At 32.2% G+C, this 18,941-nt stretch overlaps 1 protein-coding gene across 1 annotated transcript in view; it reads right to left on the bottom strand.

Moving 5' to 3' along the window:
* Nucleotides 1-224: 224 nt before the first annotated feature.
* The window catches only part of LOC145278357 (uncharacterized), a 72,078-nt gene continuing 53,361 nt past the window's right edge, over nt 225-18,941 (bottom strand). The window contains exons 6-7 of the mRNA XM_080130648.1: nt 1,787-1,978; nt 225-696 (exon numbers count right to left, since the gene is read on the bottom strand). Coding sequence (XP_079986774.1) covers nt 529-696; nt 1,787-1,978 — 360 coding nt within the window. The 3' untranslated portion in view covers nt 225-528. The remainder of the gene's footprint in view (nt 697-1,786; nt 1,979-18,941) is intronic.

The raw sequence follows: 18,941 nt of genomic DNA on the forward strand, positions 1-18,941 counted from the left end.
GTAAATACTTAAAGTTTGCGCATAAAATTATATTTTCGTATATTAATTTAAGTGATTAAATGAAGTAGTCATATATATATGTCTATATTTTTAGGCTCGTGAATTATTGAGTGATACGTTAAAAATTACATTAGTATCAATTATTTTCTTTAATCAAGTGGCGCCAAAGTTTCGAAAAGTCGAAAATATTCTTCAAAAATAAGACAATAAAACATTTTCGAAAATGATTTCGAACTTGTAATTTTTATTTCGATAATGATTGAACTATTTCATTGTTTAAGATACGTCCATGTCCAGAAATGTTGTCCATTCGTTGATCAGTCACGTTTCAGTTTGGAATTGAATTTTCTTTGTTATAAACTTGAATGAACAAATCTTAGATGTATCCAAGCATGTATGTTGATTTGTCTGTCACGCTGATGATTTTAATAGGATGTAGTTGGTCTGTCATGCTTAAGGTTTTAATTGTTTTCATCGTTAAACGAATAAATGAAATGGACGTATCTTAGGAATATACGTGTTCTTGTTTTATTTGTAAATGGCGGGAATTGGTGTTTCTGACAATTTCTTCAGTCGGTCTTGTGCTTTGTTCATGAGCATGACATACGTGTCGCCCATTTGGACGGCGAACGGGGTGAAGAATTCGATAGCGTGTTCAAGGACGCTTGCTTGGGCTGTTTTGATGTTGGAGATGAACTGGGGGAAAAACAAATAGAAAACAATGAATGTTAAGATGAAAGACCAAAGAATAGAAATAAATTGAGAAATAAAAAAGAAATAAAAAAGAAAACAGAAAGAAAGAAGTGGAATTGGAGAAGAATAAAAGAACTAAATGGCGGAATATAAGAATGCGAAAAAGGAAAACGGAATAGAAATAAGAATAGAAAAAATGGAAGACAAAGAACAAAAAAAAAGTGAAACTGATGAAAGAAGGGAATATGGAAAAAAGAAAGAATGAAAGGTAAAAACAAATAAGGAAAGAAAAAGAAATGAAAAGAGGAGGAAAAAGAAAGAAATAAAACGTCAGAATATGTAAAGAAAAGTCAAAATAAACGAATGGAAGAAATGAAAGACAAGGAAGGATGAAGAAAGATATAGAAAGAAAAAAATGAAAAAATAATGGAAGTTCAAATCAGAAATCAATAATGAAAAGACAGAAATGGAAATCGAAGTAAAAACAAAGACAAAGAATGAAAGGAAAGAAAAAAAGAACGAATGAAAAAATTTTTTAAAATGAATGAAAGACGAAACAACAAAAGAAAAGAAGTAAGAAATGAAATATAAATAGAAGAAAGGAATCAAACAAAGAAATAAAAAAGGAAAAGAAAGAAAACCAAAGAAAGAAGAAAGAAAAAAAATAGGAAAGAAATGATGGAAACTGAAATGTAAAAAAGAAAAAGAAAAGAAAGAAAGACTTTAATTTACATCATGAACGATTACTACACTACAACCTTACATTCATTAACCCTTATCCTTGAGTGCCTTTTGTGCCTTCATAAGTGGTGACTCTCTATCAATGAAAAAGAAAGACAGAAAGAAAAACGGAAAAGGAAACGAAAGAGAAAGAAAGAAAAAGGAAGAAAGTTTAAGAGAGAAATAAATAAATAATAAGAAAGAAAGAAAAGATGAAAACAAAAAAAGGTAGAAACAAAGAAACAAAAAAAAGAAACGAAGAAATGAAAAACAAAAAAATGAAAAAAAAAGAAAAAAAAGGGTAAAAAAATCGATAATCAAAAAAAAATTGCACAAGAGAATGAAGAATTATATATTTGTCAAAATCGCTTACGTGCGTTGCGAGGATTTTCATGTTTTTAATGTACGGTTGTATTTTGTCGGTGGATAGCTTTAAGCTGGTCACGTAGAAATCCTGCAAATCCTGAAATTTTCCTGTCATTGTCCCCAGGACGCGTCCGAGTGTGTCGTTCATTTCATGTAGGACAGAGCCAATGTCACGTCGATCGCGCTTCTTTTCCTGCAACTGAAAAAAGATTCATTAATTTATTAAATATTTTGAAAACAAATTCTCGTCGCGGTAAGAACGTTCCAAACACTTGGAAATGTTTGGAAATTTGGTATGCGGAAAAGATCATAGGGAAAAAGGGTCAGGTGTAAAAGGTCAGGTGATCAAGTGAACTTACTTATAGAATGACTAAAGACTGTTGTATTTTACTTACCTTTATAATTACTTTGGCAAAATTACAATGTTACTAACGAAATTATTTTATTTAATGAAAACTTATCTATCTTTGATTTTTGTGTCTATAATTTACTAAAAATATTGAATTGAATCACTCCTTGTGTGAAACGCATTTTTTTTGTAAACAAAGAATGACAACATACACACATATTATATATATATATATATATATATATATATATATATATATATATATATATATATATATATATATGTATATATACCCAGGTATTGGAAAATAGCCCCACTGCCTTATGGGTGCCTTGGGAAAAGCAAAGGCTAGAGGAGCAACTTCCGACAAAAGCAGATAGGCGCATGATGGTGAAGAACTGCAAGACTGTACTGACTCCCACCGTATTGGCTTGCCTTTCTGTCGGACATTTTCTGCTATGCCAAGAAGGGGCCCGGTTAACTGGGCAAACCTGGGTCTCCTTACCAACCGTCCTGCCTGCATTTAGAGAGACAACTCCATAACCGACTGTCTACCACAGCAGACGTCGTAGTGCATCAGATGCAGACGGCCATTGTCTCGCGAGACAAAAAGGTTGCCAACATTGAATTTTTTATTTATTCAAATATTGATACGTTGATTCGGATTATTTGGATTGTTCGGACTACTCTTCCCGTGTTGAGTTTTATTCGTACAACGTTTCGATAAGTGTAACCTCTGACCTTTGAATGATGATGATGATGATGATGATGATGGTGATGATGATGATGATGATGATGCCAGTGCAAACGTAATTTAATCGAAATGTTGTCCGTGTACCTTTTTAAATTTTTCTTTTTTTTTCTCTGTCTTCTTTTTCTTTCTCTACATTTTCTTCATTACTTTCACCATCTTTCTTTTCTTTTTCTTTATTTTTCGTTATCTCTCTCTCTCTCTCTCTCTCTCTCTCTCTCTCTCTCTCTCTCTCTCTCTCTCTCTCCCTCCTGTCACCCTATTCTTCCACAATGGAACGGTGTCATTCGTAACTAATAAATCATGCAATAATTCATTTTGTCCAGGCTTCCTCTGGCTCATTGTCCATTGCTCGCTGCCATCTTTTCTCAAAATCAAGTCGAGGCGACGAGCGTTTATTTATTTCAGTCGATACAAGCTCTGTTTGTCAGTCGATCGGTCACGCTTGAATCTACAATAGCATGTCCAGCGTTAAACGCATAAATTAAATAGACACATCTAGAAAAATATGTTACTGTTTTTCACGTTTCATTTAAGGTTTTGCTTTGAGTTTGTTTTTGTTGTTTTTTGTTTTTGTTCAAGAATTATATTTCAATAAAGGTTTCATTTATTTATTTATTCATTTATTCATTTATGTCATTCATTTTTATTTTTATTTATTTTATTTACTTAATTAATTTTTGGGGGAAAGCGCGAATTAACCGTTCCGTCCTGATTAAAATGAAACAGATAGGGGATAATAAAACCGGATTCATGATCACGGAGATTGCTTCTGGCTTATTATTCAGTTATTATTATTATTAAATTATTATTATTTATCACTTGCGCATTCCTACAATATTAAAGTGAAGCTTTATTCGCTGTATTTAATCATGTACATGTTTTACAAAAAATAGAATCGTCGTATATTCGGATGACAGGATGCACCCAAAAATGTCACGAAATCTTGAATAAAATTCACAATCTTTTCTGTAATCCAGCCATATTTGGGAATCTATCTACTGCCTCTGTGGTCGAGCTCCTTGCCCGGACCAATGTAACTCTCCAGATTTCCGTTTCTCCCATCAGCTGCTTCAAATCTTCAGGATCACACTTGACATCAGGTGCAATTTTCTGGATGTAAGTTAATCTAGGTTGTCCTATGCTCATGCACCTATGCCATGGAGTCCACAGCAATACATTTCTTCCAGCTCTTGCTCATCTGGCAGTGGCTGGAAAATCGTAGACGTCGCTTCCTGGTGGTAGTAGATATGGCAGGTTGGTTGCCATAAAGTTGCTGCTTGGGAATAATTAACTCCAATTTGTGTCCGACGAAATGGAATAGTGCAGAATGTGTAAGATGACTAGCTGCCATCAATTGCAACTTTAAAAATTGAGTGAATCAAAGACTTAAAAGGTGTGCAAGGAATTTCTCACTCCCTTCAATGGTGAGAATCGTCTTTACAAACCAAAATGTCATCGTCATCCGTGCAGTGTGGTGTGCAATCAGCAGTTCTTTCACAAATCAATCTAGTCTTCTAAGTACATCATGAAAATTTTCTGCTATTTCCGCACGTTCCAATCATCTTGTAGAAAACGCTGTCGATTTGCTAAAGTAGACCAATAAAAAAAATCGCTTTCGTTAAACTGTTGTGGCGGAACTAACCTGTGTTACCTACTCATAGACTATTCCGCACTCGATCCATAAAAAAATAGAACCATTTGAGGCCCCTAGCGCCGCTTGCGACTTTTAGTTTCGGAAGAGATAGAGTTTGAAAATATGGAGACAGATAAACAGACAGACAGACAGATATAGTGAGTTTTATAAATTAGATATATACATACTTTCATGTAATGTAATATATGTCTGTGTGCAAACAAATCTATACTGAAATTTAATTTGATTGAATAAAAGTTTTCGTTTTTGCAGACAATTTGCAGAGTAGAAGACATGTATGTTTATATGTTTCTTTTCTGCCTTTGTGAATATGTGTGCGAGTTCGGAAAGCAGTGCAACATCGTGTTTAGATTTGCTTAACTATTATGATTCTTCTCTGTTTTAATACGCTGCTCTTTGTTAGTGCGTGAGTGAATTAGTAGTTTGTTTCGCGTGACTCTAGTGGGTAGAGAAAGGGTCATTCTCACTCGCTATCTTGTCTCTCATTAGCTGGTCTCTCCGTTTCAGCTTTTGGTTGTCGAGTTTCGTTAATTTATTAGAAATTAGTATTTTACATTATTTTGCTCTGTTAATCGTTTCAAAACAGCGGGAATCAATTCAAAATAATTATAAATATTTATTTAAAATATATTATTGTTAAGTGCGGTATAATCACGTTGACACACCGGTTCCCGTTTGAAACCGAAATTAAGCAACGTTGAGACTGTATGTGCTCCTTTCTTATTTCGACATTGTTTCCATTGAACTTGCCACTGGATTCAAGCAGTACCTATTCAGGAGAGTTGTGTTTGGAGTTGCGCAACCCTTGCCTCATAATCACACGCAGCTACCTTTACAGGGGCTGTCCATTGTCTTTCAAGACTGCACAGGGACATCATTATTGTTATAAGACCCATTTAAAACGTACTTTAGGATAAGTAGTCACATATAACGCAATAGAATATTCTGTCGTTGAATACTGTGTGATTGTTTACTGTTTATTCCCACCAAATCGGTATTTATAGAACTTGATTTCATTCATTCTCGTGTAAGTAACCTGGTTGCTGAATGGCAGTCTATGAAGTCGAGAATGGAATGGCTTTTAGACTGGCTTCCAATCCCTCGACTGGCAGTAATTATCACACACCTTTATGAGATCATAAGTTTGAGACACAATAGTTTTAAAAATAATTATTGATGATTATTTAATAATTAATATTTATTTTTAAACATATTGATTTTTTTTTTTTTTTTTTTAGTTTTTTTTTTTACATTTTCACCCCAAGCAAGGCACATTGCCATTTTGGTGTAGGGGCTACTATCAGGGGCAACAACTACTGGGGTACTATGTAGGGATTTGGGCAGCAAGATGTCGGCTCACGTTACACTTGAACTTCTGCATGTCAATACAGTTTGGGAAGCAGGGACCTGGAATGGAATTCCAGAGTCTAGCAGTTCTGGGGAAGAAACTACTGGAGTAGAAAGATCTTTTACATCTAGAGATCTCTACTCTGTGGGGGTGATATTTACCTGCCTGTCGGGTTTGTCGATGGTGTCTACGTCGTGGGGGGGGCACAAGTGTCTGCAGTTCGCCAGAGCATTCACCATTAAAATACTTGTAGAACAGGCAGAGGGGTGCAACGTTTCGTCGATGGGACAGAGGCTGAAGCTTAGATGCCAGTTCAGGGCCTATCAGATTGGCGACTCTCTTTTAAACCTTGTCTAGGAGCGAGAGACTAGTAGCAGATGCACCAGCCCAAATATGACAACAATCCTCCATTGGGCGAATGGTGGCCTTATTGTCGCTTTATGTATATACATGAAAATATATATGCCTTGTGTTCCTTGGAATGTATACACACTTTAACAGCTCACTTATTTTTCTTTCTTTCTTTTTTCAAACATGAATAATTTGAGGTAAAAATGGATGTTAGATTTCAATTGCAACAAAGAGCAATTTGTCTTGAAGTGTTGCCCGGCGTTGATGGAATCATTTTAAGTGATTCGCATTGTCAAATGTTGTTTACTAAGCGTGTCCGATCGGGTTCGGTAGGTTTGGTACAAAGTTTCTAAAATTCTGAGCACTTCCATCGCGTTCGAACTTATTTCTGATCCGTTATAAGTAGACAATTTAGCAATTCAATAACAAGTTACGATTTTCATGTCTAGATCATTTACACTCTTCAAAGAAAATTCTGACGGCCATTATTTTTTCAGATCATTTATGCTTGTAATCAAAAAAAGTAATAAAAAAAATAATGGTTGTCGTTGAATATCTAGACGTTTTAGAAACACCTTTCAAACACACATACACGCACACATACGCGCACGCACATACACACATATAAATATCTAATAGAGTAAGTCCTTGCTAGAAATAGACACTCATTTGGTTCATTTGAAGGGGTTAGGGTAACCATTATCAACCTTTTCTCCGTCATTTACCCCCTCGGCTTTATGCATTTCTCTAGTTAACCCTACTCCCATAAAAAAAAATCACAGTCATCATAAAGTGACAGGAAAAGAGGAAAGTAAAAAAGAAACTTTTTATTGTGTAGAACAGAAGGTTTTATATAGAAATATTGATATAATACAGTACTTTTGTCTACACTGGATACCCAAGCTTCCATCTATCTGGTTATCTTATGTTTAAAAGAAAATTCGTCCAATTTTTATTTTAGAAAGATTCATCAATTTCGATAAAAGCGATGAATTCAAATTCGGATCAATAATTTTCCCCACTCTTTATCTGTGCCTAAACCTAATCATAGATTCCATGAACAAAGTTTCTTTCTTTGAACTGTACACCTGTGGAACTCTCTTCCTTTTGTCTGCTTTCCAGCTGACTATAATATGGTTGTCTTCAAGTCCAATGTAAACAAGTTCTTGATGAGCCGTTTCCTTTAAGTAATCCAATTTACCAAGTTTTCACTACTAACAATTATTACGTCATTGTCCCATTGACCACTGTACGCTTATTTACCCTTATCCTCATGTGGCCTCCAGGCCTTGATAAGTGGTGACTCCTTTGTAAAAAAAAATACAAATCGTTGCGGTTGTTTTTTACGGAATGGTTTCACAATCCGATACAAATCAACTAAGTAAATGACACTGGAACATTTATTGGGTTGATTTCTATCAGAGCTTTGCTTAATTTTCGAATTTGGAGCGATTATCGAGACTCCAAAGATGACCGTTTCATGTCCGCCATCTTATTGTTTTATTAGTATCGTTCAAAAAGTAAAGCCTCCTATTTTTAACTAAAAAAAAAAGTTAAGAAGCTACGAAGACGGGAGTAGTACTATCAAAATGAGCATTTATTTTTCTACATAGTCACCACCATTCTCAATAGATTTTGCCAGGAATTCAATGATGTATCTCTGTTTCTGACGTACGTCTATGACAGAGGTTCTTTTGTTAGATTCTCACAGTGTGTAAACACAAAAATTTTATCCAGGTAAGTAGAAGAGTAATTTATCTTGCCTTTGGTAATATTTATTTGTTATACAAACAAATTCTAGTCATAAATTTCCGTCTACTTCGTTTCCCTCTTGCCCTCTCTCTCTTCCTTCCTCTTTGACTTTACTTGTTTATCGCAACAGAACTATAAAAAATAAATAAATGCTATTATTCTCTGAAGCAGCGATTATGCACCAATTTGCAATAATTTACAACAGATTAACAAAACAAAAAAGAAGTAAAATATGTTTACTTGCATTTGAACGACAAAGCAAGTTTCAAAATTTCAAGATTAAAGTTGTAACTTTCTGTATAAATTATTTATATTGCTATCGCATGTTATAACAAATTATTTCAGACGAAAGAAACATTTTAAGAAATTCGATAAGAAATACGCAATGTCTTTTAAGTAAATATTTGTTCGCTTTTCAATTTAGTTTTGGGTTATATATATATATAATATATATATATATATATAATATAATATATATTAATATACGAAAGTATAATTTTCTGCGTAAACTTTAAGTATTTACTTCAACAGTACTCAATACATAGGTAGAGCTAGGTAGTAAGTTATATATATATATATATATATATATATATATATATATATACATATATATATATATATATATATATATATATATATATATATATATATATATATATATATATATATATATATCTGAACGTCTCTGTGTGTGTCTGGTCACGAATAGGCTCCTATATGGTTGACTATTATAGAAAACTGATTACATACAATGATAGAAGATGTATCGACACACAGGAATGGGTATGTTTGATCTGGCATAATGATGATTCATTAAAATTGTGGGGTCTGTGTACGCGCCTGGTCCACAAAGTATGGAAATAAAAAATTTAAAAATGAAAAAAAAACGTTTAGAAGTGTTTTTGATATAGATGTACATAATAATACTTTGATAAGTATGCTTTAACTTAAATAGGGATGGTATAATAAAATTTTGGGGTCTGCGTTCGCGCCTGGTCCACAAAGTATGGAAATAAAAAATTTAAAAATTAAAAAAAAAATGTTTACAAGTGTTTTTGATATAGATGTACATAATAATACTTTGATTGTGGGGTCTTCGTTCGCGCCTTGCCTCCACAGAATGGAAATAGGCACAAACTTTAATAAAGACTTTTCATATCTATCTGCGTAAGTATACTTTGATAATTATGTTTCAGTTTGAAGAAATATGGTATAATATAATTATGTGTTGTTCGTTCGCGCCTGACCTCCATAGAATGGAAATATATCACAAAGTTTAACAAGGTTTGTTTAATATAGATCCCTAGAATATTGTGATAAGTGTTTCAGTGTGAACAGGTATGGTATAATAAATTATGGGGTTTATCTATTTTATTTTTACTTTCATCATATTTTGCTTGGGTTTTGATACCCCCAAATTCGAAGCTATCTCTTTACAACCTTCCTTTTCATAACCTATCATACTTTCATGAATCAGAGTCCATTTTCTGTAGGCTGTTTTTGAACTCAGTCAACGACGGGTACTTTTGCTCGTATATATATATATATATATATATATATATATATATATATATATATATATATATATATCGGGGGGGCTATTAAATTTAATAAGGCTAAATAAATACCAATCAACATAATCGTTTAAAAAATAAAAACTGAAAATAAAGGTTAGCAACGAGGAAAATACGATTTAAAAAAGTAATGAATATGGCGGGGGTAATATATATATATATATATATATATATATATATATATATATATATATATACTAGCATGGGTCCCGGCGTTGCCCGGGTGTTTGGAGGTGTATGCTGAGCAAAAAAAAACGGTCAATTTGTTTTTTTTTGCTTTCACCACTATTATTTATTGTTTTGGACTCAAATTCAGTTATTAAGTTAGATCCATGTCAAAGGAACTTGTATCTAAAATGTCAAGTGTTTAGACCCAAAATTGTCGGAGGAGTTTGGTAGAGTTATCAAAGGTCAAATCGGTGAACTTTGACCCCTGAACAGTCGAATTTCTGGCCGAAAACCGATCACAACGATTTTCTCAAATCTAAGTACACTCGATTTTACTAAATGTTAGTTTAAGTTTCTAAACAGAACGTTGTTTTAAGTTCTATTTAAGATTGTTGTTTCATCAACTTTAAATAACAATTATATTGATAATATATTTAATTCAATTTATTTGGAATTATTATTTCTGACATCGATCTGTTTATAAAACGGATAGAGTTATTTTCCCTTATGAGTTTTTTATACGTTCCGAAGTTCGAAAGATAAAAAAAACTCAAATAAATTTCGTGTAGATAGAAAGATGTTTTGCTTTATTTTTAAATATTCGGTACTCTTGCATAATTTGACGCGTATTCGCGGGAATTCCCGTCAAGCATGAATCGGGCGATACCGGCAATCATCGGTTTAAGCCGAGCGTTGTAATAGACGCGTTAAAAACAAACAAACCGAACTAAAAAACAAATTTAAATAATCAAAAATAACAAAACCTTTAAAGGACTGAAAATATTTTTATTTATTTTATTATACATATATATATATATATATATATATATATATATATATATATATATATATATATATATATGCAAAATATTTATCGACTAAAATTTTTTTGTTTTTGTTTCTTCAAGAAAAGATGAAAGTTTTACTTTTTTCACCGTAAATTGTTAGGTATAAGTACAAGTTTTTTTTTTTTTTTTTTTTCAATACTTTTTATTCAGTCAATTTTTTTTTTGGGGGGGGGAAGTCTCAATAAATTTATATATATATATATATATATATATATATATATATATATATATATATATATATATATATATATGAAAGAAAATACGTAAAAATACGTTTACGTAAAGCGTAAATTGTTAGTTGAAAGCACAGGAAAAAATTTAGCAGTTTTATTTATTTATTTTTTTTACAGCTGTTCATTGCCGGTGGAAAAACTTTCTCGATATAAGGATATTTCTTTAGGAATCTTTTACTTTGGTCGACTGTTGAACGGTCATCGACGGCAAAGAGGGGGGAGATAGGGTAAAGGAAATGTGTAAGTGTGCTCCGATATATTACCGCATTCCTTTCGCATATTTTTAAGGGTAGTCATTTCGAACGCCTATAAATAAATGATTGGAATTTCCAAGTTGGATCGTGCAAAAACCATCCGGTGCGCAAAGATATTCATTGTCTGCACTATCCATTTGTGCATCTCCAGGAGAAACCATCCTTAACACACGTCTTTTTTTAGAAAGCATTTGTGTTTACAATTGTTACAATTCGAAAGTCGTCTGCTTCCATTTCAATAGCGTTTTTTCATTGGCTAATCAAACGCCTAGCCAATGAATTACAAAAAAATAAATAATTAATCAGAAAATACCCCCTTGATTATCACCGAAAAAATACTTAAAAACATTACATAAAAATAAAAAATGAATAAAAAAAATAAAAAGTCGATTTAGTGTTTCAACATTTGAACAACGCTCGGCTGAAACCGATGATTGCTGGTCTCGTCCGATCCATGCTTGATGGGAATTCGCTAGAATATTGGTCAAATTATGCAAAAGTACCAAAGATTAAAGAAAAAAAAACACTTACGAATAAATTCAAAAGATCTCATTTGTTTGTTTTTAGTATTCTTGAAACGACTATATAGAAGCTTCGAGCGTTCCGGGAAATTACCCCCACCCCTCAAAAAAAAAATAAGTCAAAAAAAAAAAGTGAAAAAAGTGCCTTTACAAAAAACAAAAGAAAACAAACCAATAAAAGGAATTCCATTTTGTTTTTAAACTTTTCAAACGCGTTAATGTTTATAAACGTTATTATTTCTACAGTGAGTGGGCAAAGTCGTTTGCAAGTTAGCTTTTCCCTGTATTAGCGTTTCAGGTTAGAGTCTGCCTATTCACTCGCTCCGACACTTATTGCTATTTTTATTGAAACAAAAGTTTTTTTGGTTCATTTATTTATTTATTTACTTTTGGTGAGAGAGGATCAGCGCACGAGCAACAAAAAGTGCTCAATATACGGAGAATAGCTTCTTCTCTTTGTATCCCTTCTGCCGAAATATCTGGTGGAGAGAGTATCACGTACTTCTTTTGGGAGCGGGGCGGTTACATTTACATGTTTTTATCTGTTCTTTATGTTTGAAATTGTTGGTGGAGGAGGTACTCTCGACGTTGCCCACGATGAAAATGATTAATATCCTTAGTTTTGTAGGTATGTCCAAAACTGAACTTTATGTCGACTACGCCGGGTATCCATGCTAGTATTTAGCTTCAAAAACATTTTCAATTTCCTTCCCAAATTTGATAATCGATGCGACTATGATTTCTTCAACTACTTTATTTAATGTAACAAGCAATTCCAAAAATATTATTAGTTTCTCAGAAAAATTAATGAATTATAACTTTTTTTTCAAAGAAATAAGTTCATTTTGATATTTTACATATAAACATATTTTCACAGAAATTGAATTATAACTTAATTTTTTCAAATAAATATATTTATTTGGTTATTTTACATATAAACATATTTTAACAGAAAATTAATGAATTATAACTTTTTTTTTCAAACAAATAAATTCATTTTGATATTTTACATATAAACATATTTTCACAGAAATTGAATTATAACTTAATTTTTTCAAATAAATATATTTATTTGGTTATTTTACATATAGAAATATTTTTCTACCGAAATTAATGAATTATAATAGTTCCAAAAATATAAATATTTCAAATTTTATGGTACATAATAAATACAAATCCAGTGCATAAAAATTACTTTTATTTAATTTCTTTTAACATTGTTCAAATTATATAAAAAAAGAAATGTTTCCCGGTGCACGCCGGGTACATAATGCTATCTATTTAACTTAGTTTTCCTTTTCTTTCATCAACTATTATTCTCTTAAGCAGCGATTATACAACGATTTGCAATAGTTTACAAAAGTATAATTTACAAAAAAGTGGAAAAAGGAGAACATGTTTAATTGTATTTAACAGACGAAGACAGTTTCAAGTTTCAAGATTAGGGCTTGAATTGTATATAAGTTTATTTATATTGCTATCGCGTGTTATAATAGAAATGATTTAAGACGGAGGTAAAGTCTTAGGAAATTCGAGAAGAAATGTACTGCAGTAAATTCGTAAAAGACAAATTACGGATAAAACAAAAATTCCTGATATTTAATGGCGAATGAATAAATATGCAGAAGAAAAGGAACTTGTTTGTAAATGACTTTTTTTTTTCATAGAAAAAAAAGATGAAATATTACTAAGAAACGTATTTCCATTTTCTTTGCATTAGAAAATATATGCGATGTCTTTTAAGTAAATGTTTATTCGTTTATCAACTTACTTTTTGTTTATTTATATATATATATATGGGTATGTGTATATGTGTGTATGTACCTACATGCGTATACGTGTGTATGGGTGTGCGTATATACGCACACATATGTATATATGCGTGTGCGTATGTATATATGTGTGTGTATGATTGTGTATGCGCGTGTGTGTGTATATATCATCTGTTATCTATTCTCCATTTTGTTTGTGTGTGTATGTGTGTGTGTGTGTGTGTACTTAAATTTGGTGACTGAGTACACGTATACAGATGTGTTTGGATTGGGAAAGACAAAGAAAACTTTAACCAATATGTTTGTGGGATATGTGTGCATGTATATGTATGTGTGTAATTGTGGACGCGTGTGTGTATGTGTGTGTATATATATATATATATGTGTGTGTATATATATATATATACACACATATATATATGGGTAAGTGGATGTATGCGTGTGTGTATATGTGTGTATATATGTATGTATATATATATATGTGTGTGGATGGATATATACGTGTGTGTATGTGCGTATATTAATGTGTGTATGTGTGTGCCCCCGCATATGTCTCTATATATATGCATATGGGTGTATGTATGTGTGTGATCCTACATGCGTATACGTGTGCATGTGTGTGTATACATATATATATATATGTATATATATATGTGTGTGTGTATGTATATACATATATATGTGTGTGTGATTGTGTGTGCGTGTGTGTGTGCGTATATATATATTTTTTTTAATTTATTTATTTATTATTTTTAAATTTATATATATTGGACTCTACAACACAGTGAAACTTGGAGACAGAAAGTCTTAGACTGACATTTCTCTGAAAAACATATTCATGTTATCAGATGTAAATTGGTCTCCAAATTAACATTTCAAACTTTCACTTTAAAACATTTATATAAAACTATCTGAAGAGAGCTGAACAAGGCTTGAAACGCGTTACAAAAATATATATGCACACGTGTATATATATATATATATATATATATATATATATATATATATATTTGTGGACACCCTGTATATATATATATATATATATATATATATTTATATATATATATATATATATATATATAGAGAGAGAGAGAGAGAGAGAGAGAGACAGACAGACAGACAGACAGACAGACAGACAGACAGTTAAGATGCAAAGGTATGCAGTGAAACGAAGTGGCAAGGAGGAAACTAAAGAAAGAAAACAATGACAGATTTTAGAATAAAACGTGTTAAATGTGTGTATAGGCGTTATAAAAATACTTTTTAAATAAAAAATGATAAAAAGCTGAAAACCCCACGATTATTTATGGTTACACTTTTTTTCTCTCGTTGAACCTACACAATCATCACTTTAAATATATATATATATATATATATCTCTATATATATATAGAGAGAGAGAGAGAGTGAGAGAGAGAGAGACCTATATGTAATTATACTGAGTTCGTGAAATTCAGTAAATTTTCATATACCAATGAGTTTTAAATCAAAAATGGTAGACTTAAAAAGTAACTTACAAAATTATCAAATTTTATAATTGAGCATTAATATACTGTGGAAAAAATCAATAATACCTTTAAAAATATTAAAGACAATCCGAACTTGATGATTCCAGCAGACAAAACCATGAATATATACAGCATGGATTTTGAAACCTACAACAACCTAATAATGAAGGAACTCAATAAAAACTATAGAGTAGCAAGCAATGAAGAACTGAATAGTATAAACTCTGAAACCTTAAAAATAAGTGAAAAAATGAACATACAGGATAAGATAGAGGGATATACACCACTGTGCCCACGTTTTACCCTAAAAGATCATAAACCAGAATTCAACAATAATCCTAGCATTAGACTGATTTCTCCATGTATTTCAGATTTGGGAAACATTACCAAAAAAATACTAGACGAAATCCTACCTTAATTAAAAAACAAAATTTACCATAACCTGTGGAAATCATCGGAAGAGGTAATTGAATGGTTCGCCCCACTACCCCAAGGCAAAAATAGAAAATTTCTTATGTTTGATATAGATTAATATTACCCCTCTATTTTACCAAATCTCTTCGAGGAAGCACTATAACTAGCTAGAAAACTAACAATGATAACAAATTTATAATTAGACATTATAAGACTAGCAAGAAGAACTCTAATTAAATATGATAAAAAAACTATGGACCAGAAAGGACAGAAACTTCAACTTTGACGTCACAATAGGTTCGCCGGATAGTGCACAAGTAACGGAACTTGTAGGCCTTTATATACTAAATGAACTATATAAAAAGATTCCAGGACTAAGAGGAGGACTATACCGGGATGATGCATCATTCTATTTGAACTCAACAAATAGGTTATTTGAAAAAAAAATTAAACAATTCTTCAGTAAACTGAACCAAGATATAACAATAGACCCAAACGATAAATGTGTAAATTTCTTAGACATAACCCTGAATCTAGACAACAACTCCTATGAACCCTACCATAAACCCAACCAAACGCTATTCTACATAGATCACAAGTCCAAGCATCCGAATAGTATGAAAAAGCACTTATACCTTGCATCTCAAAAAGAATATGAAAAATATCACAAAACAAAGAATTATTCAATAAAAACAAGCCTTAGCTAGATCAGGATATAAAGAACAAATTAAATTTGTTAAGGAAACTCAAAACAATAACATAAGTACAGAAAGAACAATAAACAATGTAAATGTAAAAAATAAAATATACAATAAACACAAAAAAGAAAAATGAAAAGATAGACCATAAAACTGAAAGAGACGTTAAAAAGAAAAATAGAAGGAAGAGCCAGATGTGGTCCAATAGACCGTTCAGCCACCATATAAAAAATAAAATCCCGAGGGAATTTTACCAAATTATAGACAAAATATTCCCGCAATATAGTACACTAAGTAAGATAATTAATAAAAACTGTGTTAAGCTATCCTTAAGTTATTCCTTCTCAACGTCTGCTAACTTAACAAATATCATAATTGGCTCAAATAACACAAAATTAAACAAATATTTGAAAAACAGAAATAGGACAGAAAATTAATCTAACAATGTAAAAGAATGTAACTGAATGTTAAATGAGGGGGAACTCTTTGACTTCAAACGTAGTATACAAATGGGAAGTTATAACAAATAATGAAACTAAAGTATATCTGGGGAGCACCGGAACTTGCTTTAAGGACAGATATCGTAATCACCTAGCATCGTTTAAAAATGAAACTGAGAAAAAAAAGAACACCAAAAATAACGAAAACAACAACAATGTAAATAAAAATGAAAACAACGGTAGAAAGGATCTTAACAATAGTGACAACCACAACTACTATAACGAAAATAGAAACAGAACCAATAGTAATAACGAAAACAACCGGAAAAAAAACCAAAGAAAAACTCACCCACTCTAGCAGGATGGATTAAGAAATTAAAGAAAAATAAAACTGAATATAAATTAAGATTGATGAAGGGGAAAAATATAAACTTAGCAAATCGAAAAGATGCAACATATGTATATTAGAATCTTACCATATATTAATATTAAAAGAAAAAATTATTAAACAAAAGACTAGATGTAATCAACGGGTGTTTTTTTTCACATAGGCGTCGCCTCTTATCAAGGCCGATAGGCCACTCAAGGATAAGGGTTAAAGAGTGTACAGTAGTCAAAAGGACAATATAGTAATCGATAGTAATGGAAGTTCGGTAAATTTGTTAACTTAAGTGGAACGGCTCATCAGAAACTTGTTCACGTTGGACTTGAAGACAACCATATTATAGACAGCTGGAAACCAGGAAAATGGAAGACAATACCACAGGCGTGCAGTTCTAAGAAAGAAACTTTGATGATGGAATCTATGTTTAGGTTTAGGCACAGATAAAGAGTGTGGAAAATTATTGATAATATTTTCAGCTAGTCTAGTGTTTCTTGTGAAAGTTTGGCGAGGGGGGACCATAGATTGAAGCTCAGTTGAACACTTTCCATGAAAATAACAATAAAGCAGAAACAAACTCGCAACATCTCTTCTGTGAGATAGAGGTTGCAGCGAAGAGAAAAGAACATCTCCCACCAGGCCACGAAGTCTATTTTGAACCCTATCAAGGCAGGACAAGTCCTTTCTAGCAGCTCCTGCCCATATGTGGCCAAAGTATTCCATTCTTGGACGTATCTGGCTCTTATATAGATAGAGAATTGCATCAGCAGTGAGATATCTACTGGATCGATAGAAGGATCTGACCATTTTTCCAGCGGCCTTGGCAACAGATTTGATGTACGTATTCCATTTAATATCAGGAGTAAAGGTCAAACCCAGAAGCCTGTCAAAACTTGAGGCCTCCCCAAGACGAGAGCCATTCATTTCAATTGATGCCAGATGGGGATCAGAACGTTGATGATGTAAAGAGAGAAGCTTGGTTATAGATGCATTAGAAGTAACCAGCCACTCCTTTCCCCATTGTACAACGTGATCAAGATCAGAGGAGAGAGAATCGAAGAGAACTTGGTCGTTTACTGTCTTAGATGTGCTACCATAGATGCTAGTGTCGTCAGCATAAATGTCTACGAATGATGTAAGGATGTGATTTGGAAGATCATTAATGTAGATCAGGAAAAGGGTTGGGCCCAGGATGGACCCCTGAGGGACTCCAGCATTTATACTGTGAGCTTCTGATTTTTGCCCATCAACTACTACTCTTCTGAACCTATCAGAGAGAAATGATTTAATAATTGAGAAGACATTTCCAGCTATACCATAGTTGGAGATCTTGTGGTAAACCTTTATGCCATACCCTATCAAAGGCCTTTGATATGTCAAGAGCAATTGCCCTAGAAAGGTTGCCTCTGTCGAGAAATTCGCTAATCCTATGCGATATAACTGTAAGCACATCTGCTGTAGATCTAGCAGAACGGAAACCATATTGTGTGTCACTAAGAAGGTTATTTTGCTGAGTTTACACAGAAACAGATATATTATTTCACGAACTAGAGCAGATTAGGAAAAAATAGTAAAAACGAAACGTATAATAAGGAAAGAAAAAAGATGCAAGGGAGGTAATCTTAGATATAAAAAATGATACCATGAGAGTGACCTCCCCTTTAAACAGAAGGATCGGGTAATAATACGAATTCAAACACCAAGCAAAAAAAGAATATTAAAATAAACACGCATAAATATAGAAATAAAATTATATAAATTATAAAATTGGGGAAGGGGAAAACTACAAAACTACGGATTAAAACGGAAAACTATCTTCGCATAACACCAAAAGATGGAGGAAGTAACGAGGCATGGCTTTGGAAATCTTTTTACCCGAATATGACGTTCAGCATGTTAAAAATATACCTTTTGTTGTAAAAATCTAATGGATAAACATTTGAAGAAGTTGGTGGGGACAGGATATTTTTATGGAAACATAAATCGTAAAATTGCCTACTCATCAATGAAACAGCTGTAATGTAAAAATCCAGGAAATAAACGAACATTATAAAAAGAAAACCTGAGTCTTGGAATTTTCAAGAAAACTTTGCACTATATATGCTCTGCAACTATTAAATAGATACATTGAGCTTAACTCAA

The sequence above is a fragment of the Euprymna scolopes genome, chromosome 6 (genome assembly GCF_053919585.1).
Source record: "Euprymna scolopes isolate OS-2025 chromosome 6, ASM5391958v1, whole genome shotgun sequence".
NCBI classification, from domain to species: Eukaryota; Metazoa; Mollusca; class Cephalopoda; order Sepiida; family Sepiolidae; genus Euprymna; species Euprymna scolopes.